General features: G+C 38.7%; 3 protein-coding genes across 8 annotated transcripts in view; all 3 read left to right on the forward strand.

Moving 5' to 3' along the window:
* Positions 1-2,596, forward strand: part of LOC119240793 (olfactory receptor 4D5) — a 388,728-nt gene extending 386,132 nt beyond the window's left edge. For all 4 annotated transcript variants that reach the window (XM_054693170.1, XM_054693168.1, XM_037505513.2 and 1 more), the window contains exon 3: positions 1,547-2,596. In XM_054693170.1, the coding sequence (XP_054549145.1) occupies positions 1,577-2,521 (945 nt within the window). In that variant the 5' untranslated portion in view covers positions 1,547-1,576 and the 3' untranslated portion in view covers positions 2,522-2,596. The remainder of the gene's footprint in view (positions 1-1,546) is intronic.
* The window catches only part of VWA5A (von Willebrand factor A domain containing 5A), a 185,929-nt gene continuing 164,733 nt past the window's right edge, over positions 1,598-22,793 (forward strand). For all 3 annotated transcript variants that reach the window (XR_008551064.1, XM_054693165.1, XM_054693164.1), the window contains exon 1: positions 1,598-1,633. The gene's annotated coding sequence lies outside the window, so the exon portion shown is untranslated. The remainder of the gene's footprint in view (positions 1,634-22,793) is intronic.
* On the forward strand, positions 15,935-16,882 carry LOC119240798 (olfactory receptor 145-like). Its single transcript, XM_037505519.2, is given in 1 exon segment — positions 15,935-16,882. A coding segment is annotated over 1 exon segment (948 nt).

A 22,793-nucleotide genomic window follows, 5' to 3' on the forward strand; every position in this document is an offset into this window, starting at 1 on the left:
AAATGTACCATTTTTGCATTGTCCAGTATGGTAGCCCCTAGCCATGGGGAGCAATTGAGAGCACTGAACCATAGCTGGTGCAATTTAAGAACAGATCTTGAAATTTAATTTAATCTGATTTTTATAGAAGGGAGGGAGGGAGGGAGGGAAGGAATAGGAGGGAGGGAGGGAGAAAGGGAGGGAGGGAAGAAGGAAGGAAGGCTTGGCATTGATGCTTAGTCAAAATGGAAGCATTTGGGGTGTGTTCTTTCCTATGACCGCTCACATCACAACATTTAGACAGCAGATCTTCTCCACCTCTGAGCTGAGTCATGCAAATCCGTTGTATTTATTAATGAATTATTAAATCACTTGAAGGTAAGTTCAGGATTTAACCCATCAATTCACTTAATCAGTGTTGTAACCAGGTCGATCTCTAATATTTACAGGACACATTGCAAGAACACAAATGGAGACCAACATAGATATCTAAATATTTACAGTTGCAACTCAAGCTATATCTTCTTAAAGAATCGACCCCTTTGTCATTATGTAGTGTTCTTTATCTTTGATAAATTTCCTTTTTTCCCAGGAACTGTCCTTGAAGTCTACTTTGTCTGAAAATAATGTAACTATTGCAGCTTTCTTTTGACTAGGATTCACATGGTGTATCTTTGTTTATCCCTTTACTTTTAGCCTTATTCTTCATATTTAAAGTGGATTTCTTGTAGACAAAATGTATTTGGATCTTGTTTTTATTCAATCCACTTTGATGGCATCTCTTTTGAAATGTATGTTTAGGCTATTCATGTAAAATGATTATTAACATAGTTGCATTAATATTTACCATATTTTAAACTCTTTTCCATTTTGGTGCTTACTTTTTAATACCATATTTCTCTCTGTCAGCTCTGGTTTTAATTGAGCATTTTGTAAGATTCCCTTTAATTTCCTCTCTTAGCATATGGTTTTATATTTTTCAATAAGTTTTATTGAAGTATAATTTACATACCATACATACAATTAATTAGTTTCTTTAAGGTGTAAAATAAAAGGTTCTTTGTATAATCAGTTTCCCAACCATCACCACATCAGTTTTAGAACATTTCAGCAGCCCTAAAAGAAACTTTGCATCCATTAATAGTCATTACCCAGTGCCTTCCCCTGGTGGTGCAGGCGGTTGAGCACCGTGCTGTGAGGCTGTCCACAGTCTCTGCGGCCCCGGTTCAATCCTGGCCTTCCGGGGAGTGTCCCACATAGTGCGGCAGACCTCTCCTGTCTCACCCATTGCTCCCCTCAGCAGTGTATTTTGGCAGTCTGCCTGTTCTGTTTCTTGCTCTGTCTCTGGTGAATCCTCTCACCCTCCTGCGCATCTGGCCTGTACCCTGGCTCTTGTATAAATAAATAAATAAATAAATCTTAAAAAAAAAAAAACAAAACATTTAGAACCACTTAAAACATTCTTGTGGTAAATGAGATAGAAGAGAATTTTCTCAGAGGGGGTAGATGAAATTATTTCAGAGAACCAAGTGAATCCTATGATGACTATGCTCTATTCTTTTCTCAGCAGGTTGACTTACCAGGTCATACCAAGCAGATGAATCCAGCAAATCATTCCCACGTGACTGGTTTTGTACTACTAGGGCTCTCTCAGGTATGGGAGCTTCGGCTCCTCTTCTTCATTGTTTTCTCTGTTGTGTATCTCATGTCTGTAACTGGAAATCTACTCATTGTGGCTATAGTGACCTCTGACCCACGCTTACATACAACCATGTACTTTCTCTTAGGCAATCTTTCTTTCTTAGACTTTTGCTATTCTTCCATTACTGCACCTAGGATGCTGGCTGACTTACTCTCAGGAAACCCCATAATTTCCTTTGGTAGCTGCCTGACTCAGCTCTTCTTTTTCCACTTCATTGGAGGGATCAAGATCTTTCTGCTGACTGTCATGGCATATGACCGCTATGTTGCCATTTCCCAGCCTCTGCGCTACATGCTGATTATGAATCGGACGGTCTGTGGGCTTTTCATGGCAGGCTCCTGGGTGGGGGGCTTCATCCACTCCATTGTACAGATTGGACTGACTGTGCAGCTGCCATTCTGTGGACCTGACAAGCTGGACAACTTTTACTGCGATGTGCCCCAGCTGATTAAATTGGCCTGCACAGATACCTTTGTTTTAGAGCTTCTGATGGTGTCGAACAATGGTCTGGTGACCCTGATGTGTTTCCTGGTGCTGCTGGGGTCATACACAGCACTGCTAGTCATGCTCCGAAGCCACTCACGGGAGGGCCGCAGCAAAGCCCTATTTACCTGTGCCTCCCATCTTTCTGTGGTAACCTTAATCTTCGTGCCTTGCATCTACATCTATGCAAGGCCATTTCGGACCTTCCCCATGGACAAGGCAGTCTCTGTGCTGTACACAATGGTCACTCCCATGCTGAACCCTGCCATCTATACCCTGAGAAACAAGGAAGTCATTATGGCCATGAAGAAGTTGTGGAGGAGACAAAAGGATGTTCTTGTTCCCCTGGAGCACTGACCCTAGATTAGCAGAAGCAGGACATGAGAATCTTGGAGCTGCTTCAGTGTACAACCTATTTCACAGGACTCACAAAGTAACTAAAGCTAGTTGTCTACTGCTTCTCTAGTGTTCCTGGCCTCAGTCAAGTTCTAGTGACCTAAACTTTCAGTCAAACTAGAAAATGGATTAACTATCTAGAACTTTTCTCAAGTGTCTTCTAGAGAAAAAGACCTCAAGTGCTATGCAGAAACAATGTTTGGATCAGATGACACTATCCCAGATGAGCCTGATGCTGCCCTAGCTGAGGAAGTTCCATCTGCATATGCACAGACATGGTACATCTTGTGTTTCCTTTATGATATTGTGTTTCTTGGACAAAAGATACATTTGAGGAGCTCAAAACAATTATAAGCTTTCTCTTTTTTTTTAACTTTTAATTGAATTTATTAAATTTCATTAAATTATTATATATCAAAAAAGAAACTGGCAAGAATATAAAATACCCTTTTGAGAAACAGGGGTAATACTTTTATGGTAGGAAACTATCCCTTAAGAAGTTAAATTATTATAATTTTATTTTATTTCTTTATTTTTTAACCTGTCACTATTTTATTTATTTTTTAATTTTTTACATCATTTTTAAACAATATTTGCTTTTCCCCACCCTCTCAGGTGTAGTCCTCATAGAATTTACATAATATAAGCTTTCTGAAGACAGGCGGAATCCGGAGGTTAAAGGGTAGGATGTGGAGTCTTGATTTCAGGTGGATTTTTGAATTATTATCCATGATGAAAAAGGGAATTACCTTAAACAAATTACTTTATTCTTCTTTCTTAAGGTCATCATAATGGTCATAATCATTATTGTGATTATACTAAATAATACTTGCTAAGAGCTTACTATCTGCCAGTCATTGTACCAAGTGACTTACATTTATTATTTATTTTAATTCTTTCAGTAATCTTACGAGGTTGGTGTCACCTTCATTTTGAAAATAAATGAATTGTGGATTAGAGACATTAAATAATTTATTTAGTCTCCAGAACTTGTTTCTGAAATCCAACTAATATCTATTTAACTTTGGAGCACAGTTGATGATATCAAAATCTCCTTATAGTTGATGATATCAAAAACTCCTCTGAGGCTCAATATCTCGATGTGAGTTTGTGCCTATTAGATTGGTATCATGAGATGATATTTAAAGTTGATCTTGGCCAAGTATGATTGAGAGAGTCAGGCAGACAAGATATTAGAATATAGGGAAATGGAGTAGAAGATGATCTTGGACTACTGAACACATGATGACTATGGAACTGGAATGTAACATGGAAAGGGAGCTTATCTTCTAGCCCTCAAATAAAGAGTAGCATCACATAATTTATCAGTGACTCTAGAAACTCTACTTCAATTTAGGAAGGTGTGGAAAAATGGTTAGAATCTTCTCTTTTATCATTTCTCACTCCTCCCCAATGCTTAACTCCTTATTCTGGATTCCTGCATCTCCTACCACCGACTTACTCACTTAGCTTCTTACTTGTACCAGAGGACCTGCATCATTTTATCCTTACCTCCATCCCTAAGAGTCATATTGAAAATAAAGCAGTGTTTTGTTTATATAACTTGCTAGTTATTATTTAATCAATCAATGATATAGGATTGGAAGAGGATGATATGTAATGAAAGCATCCACAATCTTAGCATGAAGTCATTATCATTTATATTTTTATAAATAAATTAGTATAAACAAAGTTCCTTTCCACAATAATAGTCTGCTGAGAGGGAATGTTTAGACCATAAGTCCAATACAAAGAGGAAAGGTATAGGATAAAATAGAATGGAGTTGGAATATTGAATGAGAAGATTAGATGGTATAGAACAAACACTGGTGGTGCAGAGGGTTGAGCACAGCACTGTGAAGCTGTCCATAGCCTCTGAAGCCTGGGTTCGATTCCTGGCCAGCCAGGAAAATACCCACATGGCACGGCAGACCTCCCCTCTCTCACCCACTGCTCCTCTCAGCAGTGTTTTCAATCAGTCTGCCTGTTATGTTCCCTGCTCTGTCTCTGGTGAATTCTCTCACCCTCCCTTGCCTCTGGCCTGTACCCCAGTTCTTGTATAAATAAAAATAAATCTTAAAATAAAAGAGAGAGCGTATTTTAATGGAAAGAGAATTTTGGAATCAGAAGACTCATGTCAGAGTTCTCTTCTCATGCAGTTTAGCTTAGCAATTTGTAGCAGAGTCATGGTTTACTTACATAAGTCGAATGCAAATAAAAATGCAGTTTCTCTGTTTTTCAGTACCAATGTGATTTTCCTCAAAAGTGTTATCCTGCTTAACAGTAGGGAAAAAATAACTAAAATTTAAGTATGTCTACATAAATATTTATACTTATACCTATGCATAAAATCAAATGATCCCTTTAAGTATATGGTCATTATTTTCAGAAAATAACTCAGTATCTTAGCATTCTGCTCTCTTCTTCTTTCCAACTTATTCCTCTTGAGGTGGTGTCAGAATGTTTGGAGGAAGAGTGTAGTTTACTTGAACACAGTGTCTTCTGTTCACATGGTGGTCTCTGCTACCACCAGAGTGGCTGGCCTGGGCTGATTTCTGGACTTAGAACTGGACATGAGAGTAATTCTGTCTTTGTTTTCTGCTGATTCCTAATGATAAAATCTTGGATCGATTTTCTTTCTTTGTTTGGTTAGGACAAAATGGTTATTTGTTAGGGTGGCACTTCCATTCTAACTTAGTCTCACTTAACCTTATGTATAGTGTTAGGTATCTCTCTCTCTCCCCCACATTTTCTTATCTACCCTATCCATCCATCCAGCCAGCCATCCATCCATCCATCCATCCAGCCAGCCAGCCAGCCAGCCAGCCAGCCAATGTAATGTATCTATAGCTATTGATCGGTCCGTGTTACTATTGAAATATAGTGTTAGTGATGGTATTTGCTATCATAATGTATTAGTAAATGTGTAATTGAACAGACCTAGATATAATTATCATTATTTTAGAAACATACAAAATAACTCGAGCTGAAAAGAATTTTAGAAATTATCTAATTTAGTATTCCAGTGGTGAGTTTAACTACTCCATGAATAAGTAGATATCCCATACTAAGTTTTATGTGTCTATAATTCATTTGGAAGGAAGAGGTTATTGATTGTATGAGCTTATTGCAGAAATATATTATTCACCAAATATATTATTCATATTATTGCAGAGATACATTATTGTAATCTAGTCACTCATCCAGTCCCTTTATTTTACACATGAGGGAGCCATGGAAAAATGAGAAAGTCATTTGCTGTAGTCACAGGGCAGGCAAGTTGGAACAAGAACCCAGATTTTCTGGTTCTAGTTCTCTTCTATTTTAATAAATGGTGCTTCTTAAAATGTTAACAAATGAGCTACATTGATTGTCCTCTGCTTATCTTTCCATTTTCATGGCTTTATGTTTATCATAGTTTATCATATTGTACTTCTTTTAATTTCCTGAACATATTCCGGATACCTCTGATACCTGGTGTTGAGGACACTTCACTTAGCACCCTTCTTAACGTGGTTTATTCCTAGGGTCTTGTGTAAGATTATCACTTCTCTTGGGAAGCTTTCACTATCCCTTTCCTTGTGACCCCACAGAAACCTTGCTTCTCACACTGTAGTATTAAATATCTGCTATGGATTCCCTTTATTAGCTTGGTTTTACTGTAGACTGTATGATCTATGGGTGGGAAAAGTGCTTACTTTATCAACTCTGCTCCCAAATTATATGCTTGCTGCTCATTTCACTCAACCTTCACTGGCAATTCTAAAGTCTTGACTAACACAGTTTGTCTCCTAATTTATCCTATAAAATCCACTTGCCCTCCTGCAAATCAGTTGTTTCCACAGCAGCTGATCAATCTCTTACATTATGATTTGATAACTCACTTCCTTACTTGCTTAAAACTCTTTAAAGACTTTACTTAGTCTTTAAAAAGAAAGTTCGACCCATGTAAATGTAATAGATAAGATCTCTTCTGAACTGACCTCAGTCCACCTCTCAGCTCCATTCTTTCTTCTTTTTTAACTCTTCATTGCTATGCATTTGTCTAAGTTCTTTCCTTACTCTGAACCTTTGCAAAATAATACTCACTACAGAATGTTAATGCCTGCTCAATGCAAGCTTCAGGTGAAGGTCATTTCTTCAAAAGCCGTGTTTGCTGATTTTCACTTCAAATGAGTTTGTCCTTATTTGTCCCTCTAACAAACTCAGCTTTTATTTTAAAAGCATTTGTCGCAAATTGCAATTATCAGCCATGGGAGCCCTGAGGACAGTGGCCAGAATGCAGGCATAGGAAACAGAAGTCAGAGCCAGAGAGCCAATATCACTGACATGGACAGCACAGAAGCTACCAGCTCTAGCAGATGGGTGTCTCCACGAGAAAGCCTTAACAAGGGCCAACTGTCACAAAAGAAGTAGTTGATGCCATTGGGGTCACAGAAAGGTAGACTGACCACAAGGATATGGAGAAGACCCAGAGAAATCCAGCTAGCCAGAAGGCTAGCACCAGTTGGGAGCAAACCTGACTACTCATCAGGGTCTTATAGTGGAGTGGTCAGTAGATTGCCAAGTAGCAATCCAGAGACATGACAGCCAAGAGGAAGGATGATGTAGCTGGCAAATTAGATAGTGTGAAGATGATGACAAACTTCTTGGGGGACCACAGTAGGCACAAGCAGCCACTCTAGGAAGGAAGAAGATTCCTCAGAAGTGCATTTGTATGTGCAGGTGCTCATCCATCAAGTTGAGCTCAATAATTAGCATGTTGCCTGTGCTGGTTACAATGTAGGCAACCATCAATCCAAGAATAAGGGGAACTACTGGAGTGGCTACTGGGAGAACCCAGAAGGCCAAGCTGTGTTACTGAGTCTGGTTTCAGGGCTCCTCAATAATCAATTGCAGGGGAAGTGAAACAGAGCTTTGTAATAGATGCATTACTATCAATCATTTAAGCAATCAATAAAATAATATTGAGCACCTAGGACTTCTTATATCCTGAGCATATACTAATCTACATTTCTGCCTACAAGTGACTTAAAAAGAGAGAACTAAATTTTGATAGCAGTCAAGATATGCTTGTGATAACATGGATGCTATTGAACAACAATTATGTATAAAGAAATTTATATCAATATCTCTTGTCACAGCTACCCTTAAAATTAGGCATCACTCTTCTCCTCTTATATACAAGGAAGGATGACTGAAGAAATCTAAGGAGCTCTTTTATTATCAATGGTGGTAGAGGCAGGATTTCATTCTATCCTCTGTGGCTCCAATGCATACACTGTTTCCCCTGTTCACTGAGACAGAATCCAGGAGAATGGAGAAAGAGCTTAAAGAATAAGTGCACCTTGAGAAAAATTTTACCAGTATCAAGAATTCATCTTGGCCTCTGTGGTTCTTATGTGTTCTGCCTTAACAGAAATTAACTGAGTAAAAATCTGGTCTTTCAGTACCTTTAGTGATTTTTCCATGATCAGCCAGAGAATCCCATGGATTGGACTGTGTAAAGCCCTCAGTCTTGTCATAAAGTTATGAAGTGTGCTTTTTTTTTAAATCCAAGACTTCCTTCTGTTTATAAGAAATGCCTCTTCTAAAGTGTACCATTTGCAGCCTTCTCTCAACCTCAGCTCTCCCAACACTCTTAGGGCATAAAAAGGGGAGGGAGAGGGCATGTTATCGAAGAGGACAAATGTGTCAACTTGTCTATTCAACTCTGGCCTTAATTTGGAAATGCATTCATCCTCGGAACTTGTGGCATCTTGTAAAATTCATATGAGACTTCAAAGGGTTGGATTTCAAGAAACATCTTGGTTCCAGGATCATTTTCTTACATCCAGCACCAAGTGCTCAGAATTATGTGGATCCTGCTTGTCAACTAGGGGAAACATTGGAAAACAACCTAGGACCAAAAAAAAAAAAAAAATTGCAAATTACCATCATTTGTTTAACTGATAAGAAATGAAATGTTGAGAGCTTTGACAAAGGTTAAGTCAGGGTCATCTACTGCTCCAGATTTCCAACATTAAAACTGAGGGCACAAGTATTTCTCAATTCTGTCTGAAGTCACCATATCAAAGAGGCAAGGAATCTTAATGCTAAGACTGAAGGAAAGAGGCATTCATGGCGTATTCTGTTTATTTAATTAAAAAAAAATTATTTTGTTTTTGTGTAGAAGAACTGGGGTGTAGGTAAGAGGTGCTGAGGAGTGAGAGGATTCACCAGAGACAGAGTGGAGAACAGAACAGGTGGATTTTACTGAAATCCACTGCTAAGGAGAGCAGCAGGCAAGACAGGAGAGGTCTGCTGTGTCAAATGTAAGTTAGCTCCCTGGCCAGAGACTGAACTCAGGCCATACTGGTGATGTTACAGGGCAGCCCCGATACAAAACGGGTTGCCTGACTGTGGGTCCTCACCCGCGTGCTTAAAAGGACTTATCAATACTCTACTGCAGGCACACACGAAAGGTTAATAAAAGGTTTATTTACAAGAGAAGGGCAAATGAGGAAATGTACAACTCAGGGAGAAAAGTGGGAGACAAAGTTTTAAATGCGTCCTAACTGATCCGCCGATCTGGAATCCCAAATGGCACTCTGAGAGCTGGCCGCGAGCCAGGAGCCATGAAGCCAGGAGGCCTGCGAGAGAGCAAGCCCCCCCAAGACCCACGTGTTTGGTTTTTTATACCAACCCTGGTTGCTTAACTGCACCCTCAGATCCCTGCCACCTTCCCTTTGGGGGTGACAGGATTTGTCTTTCCCAATGTCCTGATGGCTTTGGTCTGGAGTGGGGGTGGAGTCCACAAAGCCTGTATGGGATTAGCTCAGAACATCCTTTCCCCCTAACAATTCCCCCTTTTCACTTTTTGCCACCATTTCCATGGTGATGAAGATCAAATATATGGATGCTGGGATATAGTCTCAGATGAAAATTTTCCAGGGTTCCAGTGTGAAAGAAAACCAGTCCCTCCAGGCATTGTCCATTGTGGAAAGCAAAAGTCCTCCATTCCTGGAAAAAACAGTTCATCAGTCCAAGCCAAAAAAAAAAAAAAAAAAAAAAAATCTGGAGGCATTAGCCAGAACAAGACAGTAAATACGTCAAAATTACAGGAAAAAAACTTAAAATGGTTCAACTTACGTAAAACACAAATTTTCTCAACCTTGATACCAAACTTTTTAACAGCATAGCAAAAGTTTGCAAACTAAATCTACTTTTAAGCCATTTTACCTATTTTTGCATAAAATCACAGGGCAGAATAACTAAACAGCAATTTTAGCTGGCTTTGTTGGAGTACTCCATATAGGATCAGAGCAAACCATTGGCATCCGGTCCATGTAGGCTTCAGGAACAAAGTTGGTTTCACCAGACTCCACCTGGACAGCTCTGAGATTTAACCCCTAGGCCACAAGGGAGGCCCTATTCTATTCATTTCAATTTTTGGCACAATCAAGTCCTGAGATTTAAGTGCCAAGTTACTAATAAAATTTCGTTCTACTAACCTAGGGCCTGTATCTCCAAAATCAAAGAAATACCTCCACTAACCCCAGAAAAGGATGGCACAACACTCCTTCAGGATCACATAATCATTTCAGAAAAGTAAAACTTATAAATTGGCTCTTTTTGAGGCATCAGGCAAGTATTATGATTAAAAGTAGCTTATAAAGCCTAGCTGTTAAACCTGTCTATATTAGCTCATAGCTACTGCTATAAAATATATATGCTAAAATCTATTATACGGCCTTCCATGAGAGTTATCTTATATAACTATTTATAAGTTCCCGAGTAACTTCATCAGTTGGGCTATGGTCACTTTTACTATTTCAGATAATAGCAATACAGTCCCTGTGTATTATTCCTATTTAAATTATTGTTATCTTGAATCTCAAATTAATATTGTTGGTTTTCCCACTTAATGTCTTGGAAGACTTGCATAAATTCAAACAGTTACAAATTCTTAGTTTTATTGTTGGAAATGGTTTCTGATCTCATGCATATTGCTTTAAAATTACTTCTTGTCAAGATGAGTATCAATGAAATGAATTCAAGCAATGAGAGATACAAGCATGCATATATCTCATTTGAGCTACACAATAACTTAATTTACACAATTAGAAAATTATTAATTTCCACTTTATATTGGGAAAAACTGGAATATAGAAAATTTAAACACCTCCTAGTTAGAAATAAGATGCACCTTTAAGCTTGTTTGACTTTAATAACAGACATTGGCACTAGAAATATAACTAGAGCATGCTGTTGTTAAATGAAAATAATTGAAACTTGATGGACTTAAAAATTCATAGGAATATAAGCTGAGTTGCCTCTTGAGACAGAACTTAAGTTGTGAAAACTCCAATTTATATACAGAGGGGTTTTTATGTTGGAAAAAAAAAAAAAAACAAGACAGTACTGCATACTATCTAAAAAAGGTATATTTCGGGCCTCCCCGGTGGTGCAGCGGTTGAGCGCTGGGTTGCGAAGCTGCCTGCAGCCTCTGCAGCGCCGGTTCAATCCCGGCCGCCGGTGAGGATCCCACATGGCACACAGACCTCTCCTGCTGCCCGCTGCTCCCCTCAGCAGTGTATTTTGTTAGTCTGCCTGTTCTGCTCCCTGCTCTGTCTCTGGTGAATTCTCTCACCCTCCCGTGCTTCTGACTGTACCCAGTGCTTGTATAAATAAATAAATAAATCTTTAAAAAAATAAATAAATGAAAAAGGTATATTTTGCAGCTAGAGACATGAAATGAAATTTAAAAGAATTAAATGTAGAAATTATGGGGAAACTGGTATGTTGTTTTGATCACAAAGAAATAGATTCAAAGGCAAGGAGTACTGTTAAAAATAGAGGAACATTTCATAATGATAATACAATCCTTGTGAACTGGTTATAGCCCCACACAATTGCAGGTCAAGGACCTAATGATGCTCATCCTTGTAGCTGGTAGCTGGCCAACTGACTTCAATCCTGACTTTGAACCTTAAAGAAGCTTTATGATTCTATGCCAGCCCCACTGTGCCACAATTTGGGTGTATTTCTGCCTTCCCAAGGAACCAGTGGGATACAATCTTGTCTGATGGCCCTGTGCTAGGTCTATTGAAATCAATAATGTGAAACAGGGACATGGTCTGTGACATATTCCAGTCCCACTCTCCTGACGCTCTGGATCTAGTGGGAACATATTCAGGAATCCACACCTGTCTATACCCTTGGTACAAGGCCAGCTGTCTATGGAATTAACCTGGAAGTAATTCCATGACCTGGCTCTAGCGCTTCTTTACTCTGTTTCTAGATAGTCGCATCCGCCTGAGAATCCAATGTGCCTGGTAATGGGCTTCCAACCACTGATCCAACTGGAGATCCAGCAATAACCACATGGCCAAGCTTCAGTTTTGCTAAACTGCAATACTGGAGGCAGCCCCATTGGCTTGTGGCCCCAGCAAAAGATGTTTACCTGCTGAAACTGGCCTATAAATAGAGTACAAGGTGTATGCTCCAAATTCACACACATCAATAGAAGGGTACATGGGTCATGGGGACTCAGGTAGACATGATAGCACCGTTAGCAAGTCAAGAAATAGGGGGCCTCCTGGTTAAGTCTCAGGACTATCACCACAACAGCCTGAGTTTAATCCCTGGCTAGGGAGCTAACCCACATATGGCATAGAAGACTTCTCCTGTCTCGCCTGCTGTTCCGCTTAGCAGTGTATTTCAGTAAATCCACCTGCTCTGCTCCCCACTCTGCACTCTGTCTCTGGTGAATCCTCTCACTTCCCACATATCTGGCCTACACCCCAGTTTTTCTATGCATAAATAAATAAAGTCCTTAAAAAAAGAAACTCAAGAAATGAAGATCTATGAGTTGCTTGACAAAAATTTCAAAATTATTGTTTTAAACAACTTCAGTGAGCTACAGGAGAACACTGGGAGACAACTTGATCAAACCTGGAAAACAATCGATGAATAAAATTAGAAATTTCACAAAGAGAAATCATAAAAAAGAACTGAACAGAAATTTTGACCTGAAGAATACAATTAATGAAAAAAAGACATATTTTTATGCCTTCAATAATAGACTCGATCAGGCAGAAGAAAGAATCTGTGAACTCTAAGATAACTATTCTGAAATTCTCTGCTCAGAGCAGAAAATAGAATGAATGCTATGAGCTTTGTGGGAGACAAAAGACAAAAAGGAACCATACATATGTTATGTGAGTTCCAGAATGACAAAAGAGGGGGGAGGGAAGGATGGATGAGGGGGTAGGCATAGAATGTTTATATGAAGAAAGAATGACTGAAAACATACAAATCTTGGGAGGGATATGTACCTCCAGGTTTATGAAGCTCAAGATCTCCAAACACAATCAACCCACAGAAGTTTACACCAAGACATATTTTAATTAATTATAAAAGTCAAGTACAATGAGAAATGTGAAAGTAACAGTCAAAAAGTGATTCATTCCATACAAGGCTATCAGAGGATTTCTAACCAGAACCCTTTCAAGAGAGGAGGCATGTACTGCTATATTCAATGTGCTGAAAGGAAAAAGGAAACCTGCTCACCAAGAATACTATCTTTGTAAAAGTCATCCTTTAGAAATTAATGTTTCAACCGAAAAACTATTAGAAGGTATGCATTATTTCAATAAAGTTATAGGATATAAAATCAAATTATGAAATTGAGTCATGTTTCTATATACAACCATGAAGTTATGAGAAATTGAGATAGCAGTCTTAAGATTAGATAAGGAAATTAATGGAACAGTCCTATACATACTAGCAACAAAAAGAATAAATTGCTTAGGAATAAACTTACCAAAGTTGGTGAAAGCTCATACTCTTAAAATTGCAAAACACTAAAATAGGAAATTAAGGGGGGCACAGAAACACGGCATTCATCCCTTGCACATTAATTGGAACACATCATATTGTTAAAATAGCCAGACTACTCAAAGCTATTTATCCTTTCAGTGAAATCTCTATCACAATCCCAATGGCAATTGGTACAATAACAAAAAACATTCATTTAGTTCCTATAGAACCATAAAGGTGCCCAAATAGTAAAGCAATCTTGAGCAAGAAGAACAGAGCCGGAGGTATTACACAGCTATTGTAGAAATGCTTGGTGAGTGATTAAAAACACTTAAAGCAAACTAACAACAAAAGAAAATCTCAGCAAACAAAGCTGACCCGAGTATCCTGCTTTTATGCCCCCCTCTCTCTTGTTAAACTCTCTGTGTCCTTATTTTGTAATTTTGGTCCAGTGCTAAAAAAGAATTAAGAATATTGGTTTTCCATTGTTAAGTTCAGTTATGACATTTAAGCTTCCTGTATTGATCTGAGTGTTATGCAGTTGTCCTGGGAGAAGCACTAGGACCTGTCTGAGAGTCTGTTGACATTCACTGTGTGACATTTAGGGAGGAGGGAAATAACATTCTCAGAGCTCAGTTACTTTGATCTGGAATGCTCTTAGCTGGCCTATGCGAGTTCAGTAGTGACCTTTACATACCTTGCTGATGTTTTCTTGCCCTACACTGAGGTCTACAAGGGAATACACTGACCCTACATCAACGTTGCCTGTGGGGCAAGCATTCCATTGTACTATCTGGACTAGGTCCCTGGAAAGAAGGCAAATGGGATTCTCATTCATTCATTAAAAAAAAAAAAAATTCTTTAAAGATTTATTTATTTATGCATGCAAGGACTAGGGTGTAGGCCAGAGGTGCAGAGTGAGAGGATTTACCAGATAGTGTATGGAGCAGTGTACTGATACACAGCTGAGGGGAGCAGCGGGTGAGTCGGGGGAGGTCTGCTGCGCTGCGTGGGTTAGCTCCTGACCAGGGATCGAACTCATGCTGCTGTGGCTGCAGATAGCTTCATAGTGCTGTGTCTTTAACCTCTGTGCCACCAGAGAGGTCCCACATTTTTTTTTTTATTAAACAGATATGTAGTCATGGGCCTCCCTGGTGGAGCAAGGGGTTAAGATGCAGCACTGTGAAGCTATCCACAACCACTACAGCACCAGTTTGATCCCCGGCCGGGGAGCTCACCCACATGGTGCAGCAGACCTCTCCTGTAGAGCCCGCTGCTCCCCTCAGCAGTGTATTTCAGTGGATCTGCCTATTCTGCTCCCCACTCTGCCTCTAGTGAATCCTCTCACCTTCACCACCCCCCCGCCCCCGCATCTCTGGCCTGTACTCCAGCTCTTGTATACATAAATAAATCTTAAAAAAAAAAAAGAGATAGGTAGTCAATATCTGTTATATATTTCAGGTATTTATCTAAGGTGCTATAGAAATAAAATTGAAGAAAATAGACAAAATGCTTGCCCTTTTGAAATTTACATTTAAGTGTGTGTATGTGCACATGTGCATGTGCGTGTGCAAGCTTATATGTGCATATGAGTTGTGGTAGGACACAACAACAACAAATAGATGTATAGTATTTTGAATAGGGGCAGATGCTATAGACTTAGGAGTGGTCAGCTGCTTTTCTATTTGAAGATGTGCCCCATTGGTAAAAACTCAAAATGTATTTGAAATGATATTCTTTGTGAGTCATTGTTATTAAAATCAACAAGGCTATACATGAAGAGCAATTTGTTTTTGTTTCAAAGCCTGACCTCCGAGGAAACATAGATCTCCCATTTTAATCAGGTCCCTAAGCTTTCCCAACTCATAAAACCCCTTGGGTCATATGGGCAGATGACTCTTTTGGCTTCAGGAGAGGATATTTACTACCCTATAGCCTGGAGAGGAGATCATCAGAATTCATGATATGTGACTCATAGCTTCTCAGAACCTGGGGTACAGACATTTGTGTTCTAGCTCCCACAATCCAAAAATCACTGAAACTATTGATAAAACACTGACAAAGAGGAAGAATCGGGGTCTGGACAGTTCAATTCTAAAGTTTATCAGTCATTTGTCCCTCTGAGAATAGAGAGAAGACTTAGCAAGGTCCAACACTGAAATCCTGATGCAGAAACAAGAGTGCTGAATGGTATACATCCTCCTATTCTCCTGAACTTCATTATGGAAGCCAAGGACTCCTTGAAATGCCTTCTCTCTTCTCAGCTGAGCTGAATGTTGATCATTAGGTGACCTGGTGGACTGCCAAAGCAGAATTGGAGCAGAGATGCAGTAGAGTTGTGAGTGGTGACATGGTTCCTGAAACTTATCCCTACTAAACTTGCCCTTTGGTGTTCTGAAATGTAACCTTGAAAATTATGTCAGCCTTTATTCAATAGTGAAAGCAGTGGCACACAAAAGGGTGGGCTTGAGCTTATCCTCCCACTCTGGGTCTCATCTCATTGTAGGGTGATTGGGTGCAGAGAAATAGGAACTCATTTTAATGTTACCCTTTTGTCCTGTTCTCACAGATATGTCTTAGGGAAGAATGGCATCAGGAAATGTCTCTTCAGTTACTGAGTTTATCCTACTGGGTTTAACAGAACAACCAGAACTCCAGCTGCCTCTCTTCTTCATTTTCTTAGGAGTTTATGTGTTCACCATGCTGGGGAATTTGGGATTGCTCATTCTGATTGGTCTGAACCCCCACTTGCACACTCCCATGTATTTCTTCCTCTTCAATCTTTCCTTCGTTGATCTCTGCTTCTCTTCTGCCATAACTCCCAGAATGCTGATTAGTTTTGTGAAAAAGAACGTTATTTCTTATGGAGAGTGCATGACTCAGTTCTATTTATTCTGCTTCTTTATTATTGATGAGTGCTATCTTTTGACAGCAATGGCCATTGATCGATATGTGGCCATCTGTAAGCCCCTGCTTTACAGGGTCACCATGTCCAATAAGGTATGTCTCATGCTGATGATGGGTGCATACATGATGGGGTCTGTGGGTGCCATTGCCCACACTGTATGCATGTTGAGACTCACCTTCTGTGATGGCAACATCATTGATCATTTCATGTGTGACGCACCGCCTCTGTTACAGCTCTCCTGCACGAGCACCTATATCAATGAACTGGTAATTTTCATTGTTGTGGCAATCAATGTAACAGTGCCTAGTGTTATAATCTTCATTTCTTATACTTTGATCATCTCCACCATCCTCCGCATGCATTCTACACAGGGCAGATCCAAAGCCTTTGGTACCTGTAGCTCCCACATAATTGCAGTCTCTCTATTCTTGGGATCAGCAGCATTCATGTATCTTAAACCTTCTACTACTAGTTCTGTGAATCAAGAAAAAGTATCCTCAGTTTTTTATACTGTTATGGGGCCAATGCTGAACCCCTTCATCTACAGTTTGAGGAACAAAGATGTCCATGTTGCCCTGCACAAGACATTGAAGAAAATGGTGTTCTTATAAATGGAATTTATGTTAGTCATTGATGCCAAATTCTGGTAAAGAATGTGTAATGCAGTGCAGATAGTAGAAGGAAATTAAAATAGCAATGCAAATGATCTATAGATTAGGGATTGGGCCTCCCCTGGTGGCGCAGCAGTTGAGTGCTGGGTTGTGAAGCTGCCTGCAGCCTCTGCAGCACCAGTTCAATCCCCGGCTGCAGGCGAGGGTCCCACATGGCGCACAGACTTCTGTCGTGCCCACTGCTCCCCTCAGCAGTGTATTTCGTCGGTCTGCCTGTTCTGTTCCCCACTCTGGTTCTGGTGAATTCTCTCACTCTCCCACACTTCTGACTGTACCTAGTGCTTGTACAAATAAGGAAATTAATTAAAAAAATTAAAAAGAGGATTCATTTTAAAAAATTTAAAAAAATAGATTAGGGATTAACTTAATTATATAAATCATTATGCGAAAAAATACTACAAGGAAGAGGAGAATTATTCCTTCATCCTTTCCATGAAAAGTGGGGAAGCTAGTTCATTTTGTCATTCTCCAGCTGATTGTCAGAGATTCTATGGTTTTAAGTAGAAAAAAATGTTTGGCAATAAAATCAGACATGGTAAGATTGTAAGATTTTTGACTGAGGTATGTCTGGAATATTATGATAGATAAGGATACATAAACTTTGGTGGATCTAAGATATGCCATTCATAAATAAAGTTCTTTTGAAAGGTTATTGAGTTTGCAGAAATGAGAGTCATCTATGTTTGCTGTTGGGATTTTAAATTTGGGAGATTCCTTTGTTTCCCAAAAGAACATGGCTATAGTGAGACTTTCCTTTCTCTTTGGTCTCTGATCTCTTCATATTAATCATAAGGGAGCATGGTAAATAGAGATTTCCTTTTGATCCCTGTTTCTAAGAACAGGAAACAGATAACTTTTTAGAGCAATAAGCAACAAGGGGAGCTGCCTGGAGTGTTGCCTTTTGGGACTTCAGGACAGAAAAGATGGGTAATAAGATATGTTATGAAATATTTATCCTTTATTAATAGAATATGTTCTTTTCTCCAGGAGACCTAAAGATCTCTAATTCTACCAGCAGTCTGCATTTCCTTTAATTACCTTCATTTTCCCTTTTGTCTCACTGTACATGTATGAATGATGCAGTTATTTAATTAACAAATACATGTGAAATTTTTAGTCCCCTTGTCATTTTGTTGTAAGTAGTGATACTCATTTCCTCCCCACTCCCGCTTCCTAACAGTAATTTTTATTGACTATCTTTATTCTTTTTCATTCTTGATGTGATATTTCAGTTTTATTGATCTTTATTTCTTTTTTTTTTAAGATTTATTTATTTACATATACAAGATCTGGGTACAGGCCAGAGGTGCGGCAGCAGTGGTGGTGGGGGAAAGTGAGAGGATTCACCATAGACAGAGTGGTGGAGAACAGAACAGGTAGACTGACTGAAGTACACTGCTGAGGGGAGCAGCGGGCAAGACAGGAGAGGTCTGCTGCGCCATGTGAGTAGCTCCCTGGTGGACTGCGGATCAATCTTGTGCTGCAGAGGCTGTGGATAGCTTCATATTGCTGAGACTTTATTTTGTAACTTTATTTGAAATTTGGTCTTCATTATTTTTTTTTTCAGTCTTTGTATGTATGCAGGAGCAATTTTCCTTTCTTCCTACTTCCTCCTACCTTTCTTCCTCTCTCTGTGTTTGTGTGTGTTTTGTTTCTTTCTGTTTTATTAAGGCACCATTTTCTTTACAGTACTGTATGTGATGTAGAGATATGGCATCACACCCTTCAGATGTGTGTTACCATATCATATATACCATATATACCACGAAGATATGCCATTCATAAATATGCCATTCTTCATATTAATCATAAGGGCAGAAGAGCTCTTCTGCCCATAATCATAACCATATTAATCATATTAATCATAACATTTATTAATCATAAATGTTTGGGTGAATTAATTTGTGAGATCCTTAAATTTTTTGTTGTTGATGGGAGACCTAATTTTGCTTTTTTATGTGAGTGCTACATACTGTAGACTCTTCTTTAATTTCTAATTTTATTGATTTTTTTCTCTTCTTCCCCTTAGTAAGTCTAGAGGATTGTTAATTTTAGTTTTTTAATATTTAATAATTTATTTTAATATTTTATTTTATAATTCTTACATCATTTTTCATTTTTGCACAATGTATGCATTTTCATTTTGGTTATATTCCCCATACAATTGCACCCCTCCTTATTTTGGCCCTAGTCCTTCCTGTCCTCCCTCTTCCCCCCCGCCCCGGAGTAGTGTCTCTCAGGTTTATACTTGCTTGTTGATTTTGATTTTTACTTTGTATTAATTAGTCTTTTTCCTGTTCCCTTATTTAGGTTTTCTAAATTCCTGCTATGAGTGAGACCATCTGGTATTTTTCTTTTTTTTTCTGACTTATTTCGCTGAGCATGATTCCTTCCAGCTCCATCCATGTTGCTGCAAATTGCATGAGTTTATCTTTTTTGATTGCTGAGTCATGTTCCATTGTATATATGTACCACATCTTCTTATTTTTGGGCATTTGGGTTGTTTCCAAAGCTTATCTATTGTAAATAGTGCTGCTATAAACATAGGGATGGAGGTGCCCTTTGGAATTGATGTTTCTGTGTCCTTTGGGTAAATACCTAGGAGTGGAATTGCTGGATCATATGGAAGCTCTATGTTTAGTAGGTCCAGAAATCTCCACACAACTCTCCATAGTGGTTGGACCAGTTTCCACTCCCACCAGCAATGCAGGAGAGTTCCTTTTTCTCCACAACCTCACCAACATTTGTTGTTGCTAGTTTTTTTAATATGTGCCATTCTCACGGGTGTAAGATGGTATCTCATGGTAGTTTTGATTTGCATTTCCCTGATTACAAGTGAGGTTGAACATTTTTTCATATGCCTGTTGGCCATTTGCATTTCCTCTTCAGAGAAGTTTCTTTTTAGCTCTTCTGCCCATTTTTTGACTAGATTATTTTCTTTGTTTTTGTTGAGTCTCATCAGCTCTTTGTAGATTTTTGTGATCAATCCTTTATTAGTGTTGTGTGCAAAAATTTTCTCCCAGTCAGTGGGATTTCTCTTTGTTTTGGTGATTGTGTCAATTTTAATTTTTGCAAGAAATCATCTTATAGTTTTGTAGATTTTTTTCCTATTATTTATAGTTTTCATTTTTCTGCTCTAATCTTTATTACATACATCTTTTGGCTAGTGTTGACCTTAGTTTACTTTTTTTTTTTAGCTAATTACTTAGGATATTATTTGTTTACTTGAATGTTCTTTAAAAATACAGATGTTTTCTTTAAGCTTCTCTCTAAAGAATTTCTTTTCTGCATCCCATAAACTTTGTTATGTTTTTGTTTCATCACCAGGTATTTTCCTTTATGCTTTCTTCTTTGATCCAATGTTTATTAAGTACTTACTTGGGTTTTTAAAAAAGATTTATTTATTTATGCATACAAGAACTGGGATAGAGACCAGAGGTGTTGGGGGTGAGACCATTCACCAGAGACAGAGTGGGGAACAGAACAGGCAGACTGGGGCCTCCCCAGTGGCGCAGCTGGTTGAGCGCAGGGCTGTGAAGCTGTCCGCAGCCTCTGCAGTGTGGGTTTGATTCCCGGCTGGCCAGAGAGATACCCACATGGTGAGCAGACCTCTCCTGTCTTGCCTGCTGCTCCCATCAGTAGTGTTTTTGGTCTGTCTGCCTGTTCTGCTCCCTGCTGTGTCTCTGGTGAATTCTTACCCTCCCACGCCTCTGGCCTGTACCCCAGTTCTTGTATAAATAAATAAATCTTAAAAAAAAAAAGAACAGGCAGACAGACTGACTGAAGTAAGGGAGCAGCGGTAAGACAGGAGAGGTCTGCTGTGCAATGTGGGTTGCTCCCTCGTCTGCTGGGGATCAAACTCGTGCTGCAGAGGCTGTAGATAGCTTCACAGTCCTGTGCTTAACCCCTTGCACCACAAGGGAGGTTCCCATATTCAGTAGTTAATTGTTTAATCCATATGTGTTTATGAAATTTACTGTCTTCCTTTGATTATTGGCATTTAGTTTCATTAAATTGTGGTGAAAAAATGCTTGGGATGATTTTATATACTTTTTTTAAATAGTTGTTTAGCTGTAGTACCATTGGTTTACATTGTTGTTGGTATTTTGGAAGTCTAAGGCACTCTACCTTCAGGTGTAATCTCCCTGCATACCCACCACTTCTTGGGATGATTTAAATATGCTTCAATTTATGAGATCTTATTTTGTGACCTTGCACGTGTTTAATGTGCCATTTAGAAAATCTGAAAATTTTGTTACTGTTGAATGGAATAGTGTAAATATGTCTGTTAGGCCCATTTTGTTATGGTGCTATTGATGTCTGTTTTCTTGTTGAAGGTCTAATTCTACCTGTTATCATTATTTTTCCCATTTTGTTCATTGCTTTCTGTTATTCTTGCAAACCTTTCTTCCTCTTTTCTCCCGTTTTTAAATTTGATGACTTTTTGGTATTGATTTCTTTTTTTCCTGCATGCATCTTTTTTGACTATTTTATTTTTAGTTATTGTTAGACTTGAAAAAATATTCAACAATCTACTTTTTGACTGATAACATCTTAGCTTTCAGTGTGTACAAAAGCCTGCTTTTTTATACCTTCCACACACTTTATATTATTGATGTATGATTTTACATTTTTTGGTGTTCATTAAGCAACAGATGTGTATAACAAGATTATTCTTAATATTTTGTTTTATGAAGTCCTCGCTCTGGGGGCATGCTTAGGTAGTTGGAGGTGTCTGTGCATAGGCTTATGGAATTTAAGTCTGAAAGCTATGAGTTTTTGCTTCTTTCCAGGTGATCCAGCTGTGCTGGTTCTATAAGTGTTCTGGAAGAGGTGATGTGGAGCCTCTTAAGTAGCATCTCAAAAGTCTGAGGAAGCCTGATGCTTTTTTTTGCTGATTCTTCCCCGCTGTGGGAACGTATAGGCCTAAGGGATCTCGCTTTACATTGAGTCATGGAAACTTTGAAGAGAGGTGACATGTTTAAAAAGAAATTCTTCTTCTTACCCTTTTATTTATTTTTTTCTCATTAAATTTCACATCTTTTTATTATTAATTAAAGTGATAACTTTTTTTATTTTTTTATTTTATTTTTTTTGTATTTTGTTTTTTTTTATTTTTTTTTAATTTTTTATTTTTTTAAATAATAAATTTTATTTTTATATTCCCCATACAATTGCAGCCCCCCCCATTCTGACCCCAATCCCTCCCCTCCCGCCCCCGCCCCCCTAAAAATGTCTCTGGTTCATAGTTTTTTGTTGATTTTGATTTTCACTTTCTTATAGTTATTCATTTTCCTGGTCCCTTATTTAAGTTTTCTAGATTCCTGCTATGAGTGAGACCATCCGGTATTTTTCTTTTTCTTTCTGGCTTATTTCGCTGAGCATGATCCCTTCCAGCGCCATCCATGTTGCTGCAAATTGCATGTGTTTATCTTTTTTGAATGCTGAGTAATATTCCATGGTATATATGTACCACATCTTCTTGATCCAGTCATCTATTTTGGGCATTTGGTTGTTTCCAAAGCTTAGCTATTGTAAACAGTGCTGCTATAAACATAAGGGGTGCAGGTGTTCTTTGGAATGGATGTTTCTGTGTCCTTTGGGTAAATACCTAGGAGTGGAATTGCTGGATCATATGGAAGCTCTATGTTTAGTAGGTCCAGAAATCTCCACACAGCTCTCCACAGTGGTTGGACCAGTTTGCACTCCCACCAACAGTGCAGAAGAGTTCCTTTTTAAATGTCTCTTTTGTGATTGGATACTGTATTCCACTGGGGTGTTGAAAATGCTCAGCTGGACTATAGGCCTCTTTTAAAGAAAGGTGTTTTAATCGATGGAGAGTTGTTAAATT

This window comes from Talpa occidentalis, unplaced genomic scaffold, assembly GCF_014898055.3.
Source record: "Talpa occidentalis isolate TD23 unplaced genomic scaffold, MPIMG_talOcc4v2.1 talOcc4.12, whole genome shotgun sequence".
NCBI lineage: Eukaryota > Metazoa > Chordata > Mammalia > Eulipotyphla > Talpidae > Talpa > Talpa occidentalis.